The sequence below is a fragment of the Juglans microcarpa x Juglans regia genome, chromosome 1D (genome assembly GCF_004785595.1).
Source record: "Juglans microcarpa x Juglans regia isolate MS1-56 chromosome 1D, Jm3101_v1.0, whole genome shotgun sequence".
In the NCBI taxonomy this organism is placed as follows: Eukaryota; Viridiplantae; Streptophyta; class Magnoliopsida; order Fagales; family Juglandaceae; genus Juglans; species Juglans microcarpa x Juglans regia.
This window is the reverse complement of record NC_054594.1, coordinates 40963517-40970150: the sequence shown is the minus strand read 5'-3', so window position 1 is coordinate 40970150 and position 6634 is coordinate 40963517. Positions and strand designations below refer to the sequence as shown.

At 33.3% G+C, this 6634-nt stretch overlaps 1 protein-coding gene across 1 annotated transcript; it reads right to left on the bottom strand.

Annotated features, from left to right (window-relative positions):
- Positions 1-2170: 2170 nt before the first annotated feature.
- On the bottom strand, positions 2171-5224 carry LOC121259301 (trimethyltridecatetraene synthase-like). The gene is made up of 2 exons (XM_041160842.1): positions 4059-5224; positions 2171-2870 (listed from the first exon to the last, which is right to left on the bottom strand). Exons 1-2 carry the CDS (start codon positions 4959-4961, stop codon positions 2241-2243), a joined length of 1533 nt encoding a protein of 510 aa, XP_041016776.1. The 5' UTR covers positions 4962-5224; the 3' UTR covers positions 2171-2240.
- Positions 5225-6634: the final 1410 nt, after the last annotated feature.

The window sequence follows — 6634 nt, the reverse complement described above, 5'->3', positions numbered from 1 at the left end:
AGAGTAAGACCATTTACAGCACATGATGGGATCTGGAAAAACTACCAACGTTCATGTAGTATTTTGATAAAAAGTTGGCTGCCTTTATTCTCATCTCTAGACACAAAAGAGATGTTTTTTTTGTGGAGCTCTAGCAAGGTTCAATCACTTATGCGGAGTTAGTTTTAGTTATATGATAATCAGTTAGGCTATTATATTTTGGAAGAGACAAGTCATAAGGAAGTCTGTTGTATTGGTTCAATTGAAAATTTATATTTCGCAGAGGACTTGAATCTCCTTAAAGAGAGAGAGATTTTCGTACTTCAATCTAAGTTGGTTTCGTTTGAGTTTTTATTTCATTGTAATTTTTATTTTATTACTGTGTATTTCTTAACAATTTTAAGGACAGTCATTTAAGGACAGTCAAATGAAACCTACAATCAAAAAATGCACGAAAAATATTGAAGATCTCAACAAATCCTTTCGTTTCAAGGGAGTCTATTTTAAGAAATATAAATGCAAGATACTATTCTATATAAGCCTTTTGAATGTCTCGTACATTCTCACAATAAAGATAAATTTAGCTTTTGAAAATTGTGTCTTGCCCAAAAGTCATATTTCAAGTAATTTTTTGAAGCCATAAAGAAAGAATTTCAAAAAATTAAGTAGATCTCACAAAAGGCTTTCTAAGTTAAAAGAGTAAGAACCAATGACCTCCTTTCCAAAATAAACTTGTTTCTCTATAATAAAAGTGGGCACTTTATTAGAATTTATAAATTTAGAAAACGAGAAAATAATCTTCAAATGAACATAACTGATGAGTTATTTGTAACAATAATTTGTAACAATAATTACAGACATTAATATGATTTAATTTGTTAAATGATTGTAGATAAATTTGGATGCCAATAGGTACGCTTGATATAATAAAGATTGGTTCAAAAAATATATTCTCTGGATAAATCCAAACAAAATAAAGTTTATTGGTAGTTGCGAAATCGAGTTGAAATGTACATTTAAAACGTATATTATCGGTTTGCTCGTGATACCGACATAAAAATAGTAGTTCGGGGTTGGTGCGACTAGACCACGGAGATGATGTGGAAGTTTCAGAAGGTAACTCTAGATTGTTAAAAAAATCTATATAAAAATAAATTAAAAAAAAAACATATAAAAAAAAAACATGTTAAAACGCAGCAGTCCGGCGGTAGATTTAGCATTATTCCACTAAAGTGACGTGGATGTCAATGAATAATTATAGAATAATGTTAGAGAGAAATTATTATAATAATGTATATTTTGTATTCATTATATAGTTGTTTCTAATTAATTATTCTTAACATTTATTTAAAGAAATGTATAATTTAAATGATATCATATTATGTATATAAAATAAATATTCCTATTAATAACTTCTATTTATATTTATTTATAATCATAAACAGGATACGACAAGAGATGTTGGTTGGCCTGACAACAAAAATGACAGATTGATCGTACCCAATGCTGATCTAACAACTCACATACTTGTTAAGATGGACCCTCGCCACAGGTGTAGACTCTCTAACGAGAAGGACATTTGATTTTTTTTTTTTCTTTTTATTTCACAATAGAGTAAAGCTAGCGCGCTTGACCGCTAGTGCGAAGTTAGTATTTTTTTTATTTAATTTTTTTATTTATATATATATTTTTAAAAAATATTAAAAATATATCAATATATTAAAAATTATTTTCTTAATTATTAAGTAAAAAAATTATTATTATTATTTTTTTTATAGAACAATAAGATTTGTGCGGCAAAATAACTTTTTCCTTTCATAATATTATTAAAAAATATTTACTTAATCATAAAAAAAATGGGTAGCTTTTCTCAGTGGATTAAGTATTATCTTTTTAGATCTATAAATCTTGTGTACATATTTTAAAAAAACTACAAAAAAAAAAAAAAATTATCAAAATTTTCATAACGCGTATCTAACGTTAATCCGATTCTTTTTCCTTTTCTTTTTCTTCTTTGCTTAGGAATCTAGGATTCCAAAAAAAAAAAAAAAAAACAAATGAAAGCTGTCCAGCATACATTCAAAGGCAGGCAACAGTTAACAGTTAAAAAGTATCCAAAAAGCAAGACATAAAATATAGATTACACCAATAACATCTTTAACATAGAATAGCATCATTACAGTAGTAACAGTAAACTATGAAAATCCTTGTATTACTTATTAAGGGGACTTGATAATAGTTAATTAATAAGCAGGGCAGAATCACAGAGAGTAAACATGTTTTGGAAGCCTAGTGTCCACAATAGTAACAAGTGGGGTTTTCTTGGGAGTTGAGAGCCCAAAAATTTCCTCCATGTTCAGATCCTCTTTCTTCATATCCCCCGGCAATTTCCATGTGAATCCATGCAAGAGGTTAGCCAAACTTGATTGTATCACCTTTAGGCCAAGACTGTAACCGGGGCACATCCTTCTACCTGCCCCAAAAGGCAGTAGCTCAAAGTCATGACCTTTGACATCAATGGCCTTCCCAATGAACCTCTCAGGGCAAAACTCATCTGGGTTCTCCCACAATGTAGGATCTCTCCCAATGGTCCAGACGTTCACAAGCACTCGGGTCCCTTTGAGAATGTCATAGCCAGCAATCTTGCAGTCTTCCCGGGCTAGCCGAGGCACCAGCATTGGTGCCACAGGGTGCAGCCGCATCGTCTCCTTGACAATTGCATCAATGTATGGTAGATTTACAATGTCCCTCTCTTCAACCCATCTGTCTCTACCAATTACCCTATCTAGCTCTTCTGCAGCCTTGTTGAAAATCTCTGGCTTCCTTAGGAGCTCCGAGATTGCCCATTCTACAGTCACGGCCGAGCTCTCGGTTCCACCGGCTATCAAATCCTGTGGATTAATCAGCAAAATGGCATAAGTAGATGCTTAGAGAAGAAATCATTAAAAAGTATTCATCGCATCCACGAGTACTGGGGTCAATCATTTTGTTATATGGGGCATTCTATTTCTTTGAGTTTTGCAACACTAAATTATGGGTTCCCTTTGAAGAGCAGTTCGATGGGAACAAAGGAAAATGGATGAATCGTGTCAACTCTCAGCATGTTCACGGATTCATGCGACTCAATAATTGAACCCAACAAAAACAGATGAGCCATCGCATTCGATCAATGGAGCGCGCCTAATAATGTGATTGTCACTTGGAAGTTGCACTTTGGACAAATACATTGATATTTAGATAGATTCCGAAACGGTAAGTCAATCCAAAGTCATCTTTAATATAATTAGGCTTCCTTCAACGATTGATATTAATGCCAATCGTTCAAGCTAATAATGCATGGTTAGTGGAGGTTACGGAAAAAGCTAAAGAGAAGTTTCTAGCCAGTGCCTAGTGATATGAACCAGAATAAGTGGAATCCTCTGTAAAGCAAATTACACCACATATGCTATTTCCAGGTAGGCTCCAATTTAGGAATAGTCTTTAATGGTTACAACAAGAGTAAAGGAGACTTTATTTTTCAGAAGTGACTCAAATTTTATAAAACTAAACTTATAAAATAACGTAGTTTAATGGTTCATCAAAATAGTAAATGACATTTCATTTTTCATGAGAGAAGTATTACAGTCATAAAAATATTTTATAAGAGTAAATTTACAAATTAATTTGATTTTAACTTTCATGTGATGCGTCAAATAAATTTTATAATAAAAATAACTTTACAATTTGACTTGCTATATTAATTTATGAATTCACTTTTGTTAAAAGTTTTTATAACTAAAGTATTTCTATTGCCATGAAAATATTAAGGGAAAAAAAATTCCTCACCCAAGATATATATTTCTTATTATAAAATGCAAATATTGGAATAATGAAATTTATTATATTTACACATTTTAGGTCTCTTATGATTATATAAATGAAAGTTGAATAAAATAATATTATAATATTATTTTTATTTTAAGATTTAAAAATTAAATTATTTATTATATTTTATGTAAAAATTTAAAAAAATTATAATGATGGATGAGATGAAATAGATGAGCGGTCTGTTTTGAGGTCAGTTAGCAATACTATAATACCTGGGTAAATGCCTTGACACCATGTCTCTCAAGCTTAACATCAAGCGTAGGATCCTCAGCAATCTGCAACAGAACATCCACCATGTCCGCTTCATGATCCTTCACTTCTTTTTTCCTTTGAATATGTTCGTCCAACACATGCTCCAGGAATCTATCAAACTTCTTGCTCAATGCTTTCATTCTCTTAATATACCCCTGCAAGTCCAAGAAATCGATCCAAGGTATAGAATCCCCAATATTCAGCACCCCACTAAGCAAGAACAACTCGTCCAACATCTTCTTGAACTCTTCTGGGGACACAATCGAATTCTCGGACTCATCCGTGTACTTCTTTCCCAACACCATGCGACTTATAACGTTGAGACTGACAGTAGAAAGATGGTCTTTCAAGGTGATCGGCTGCTGGTTGTTGGACTTGTACAAGTCTCTTAGCAAGGCACTCATCTCCTCCTTGCGAATGTACTCGTAGGACTCGAGGCGTCTAGCGCTGAAAAGCTCCATCAGGCACATTCTACGTGCCTGACGCCAGTATGGGCCATAAGGGGACCATGTGATGTCCGAGTAGTTATAGGTGGTGTATTTGCCTGCGGCGGTCTTGGGTCGGGATGCAAAGGTGACATCGTAGGTTTTGAGAAAGGCCTTAGCCATCTCGACAGAGGAACCTACTACAACGGGGAATGACCCGAAACGGAGCTGCATGATGGGCCCATATTTTTGAGAGAGTGCATGGATGGATTGGTGGGGGAGTGAGCCTATGAGGTTGAGGTTTCCGATGATGGGCCATGATTTTGGACCTGGAGGCAAGTGTACTTGGCGGCGGCGGCGAAGGTATTTGGAGAGCGAGAAGAGAGCTAAGGTTGCAAGCCATACGGCTGCATATGTTGCCCAAGAGGCAAGTTCCATAGCAAGTGACAGTATGGTGAGTGGGCTTTTGTGGGTGGTGGTGTGGCAGTGATGAAAGTGTAGTGAATGGGGAGGAGAGGCATTTATAGCCCGAGGAAGCAATGAGTCAATGACAAAGTCTTTCTTTACTTCGATCTACTTAAAAAGATGAAAAAAATAGTCTTTTCTTAAGTTCATTTTGGTGTATGAGTAACGAAAGTCTTGCTTTTCCTTATTAAAACAATGGGTACTATCTGGTTGGCTTCGTTCCTGGATGTTTCTGTGAAATCACAATGGCATGCTACTTTTTTGTATTTAATGGAATTGTCATTGATCTCTGTTTAATCTTGTGTTAGTGGTCGGGTGGTTGTGGGCAGCAGGGGTCAGAGCGGACCAGTTCTACCTTTCTTCCTCAGATCATTGGTTCTCGGACTGATATATAGGCACAATGAATCTTGATATCCTAAATAGATATTAATTAGCAGAGTAATTAAGAACTTATATTTAATTACCACACGTTTTTTTCTTTACATCGTAAACCTTCAAAGTTTTTAATTAATTAATTGCATACCACCTAATTTTCTTTTTTATATTTCTTTCGGCAAAATTATCAGATGTTTTTATTTGGTACCTCTAATTATTAAAAAAAAAAAATCCAATTTACAGTCTTAACAAGGGTAAGAGTTCTTTTCTTTTCTTTATTAGACCAGAAAGTTGAGAAAAATATAAAAAGAGAATAAATTTGGGTTTTTTCACAAAAAGGTATATAGGGAGTACTCAATAAGGAAGTATTTTATTGACATACTTTATCTTTATCCCATTTTATTTTATTATAATGATGTGATATTATCCAGATTTTTTTTTAAAAAATAAAAAATAAAGATTGATCTAAGACATCAAAACAATAGAATAAAAATGTAGAATATATAAGTACAACATTATTTATTATATGTACTTCTGTCCATCTTCTTCGTGGGTGAGTGGAAATGCAGCGTTCTTGACCATTGACTAGCCTTTGGGAAAATATTTTAGGCACTTTCCTAGAAAATTTCTAATGCGTGGAGTTAGAAAGCAATTCCAATCGCATCATGTATATACGCATCATGTATATACGCATCAATTATTTCTTGAAGAAATTTTAAAAAAATAACGACAAATCTTTGCCTCAAGTGGTAAACATTTTGGTCTAAGAGGGATCACATCACCAAGACTCATATGAACTATATGTATGTGGAAAGTACAACGAAATTAAAATACTTTCGTTAATTACCAACTGATCCTCTCAATGATATTGATTGGTGACCATTTGTTGGCTCAAATGCATTAATATTTAATGCTTCTTTCTTTGATTTATTAAGTGCTATAGTCACAAAGAGACACAAAAGTAAATTTATAAATTGACATAACTTCATATGATACGTTAGATCTGCTTTATAATAAAAGTAACTTTACAATCTAACGTACCACATCAATATACGTTAGTTTGTAGAATCTTTTTATAATTAAAATATTTATATTTCTTTAGTAGAATAGTGACTTTAGAGTATGTTGAGTTTGCTCCATTATTTGGATCATCATGAAGTGTCATATTAATCTTTTAGAGGAGCAATTATAGGAGCGCATGCAGTTGCAACCTGCAAGAACAAAAGTGATATTAGTATCATATTACATGAAGAAAATCTCTTTTTTTTTTC

Bases quoted from the DNA above. Each gene is read 5' to 3' on its own strand.
- LOC121259301 (XM_041160842.1), bottom strand. From the start codon at position 4,961: ATGGAACTTGCCTCTTGGGCAACATATGCAGCCGTATGGCTTGCAACC. The intron at 2,871-4,058 runs GTATTATAGTAT...ATTAATCCACAG, and splicing joins GTGTCAAGGCATTTACCCAG to GATTTGATAGCCGGTGGAAC.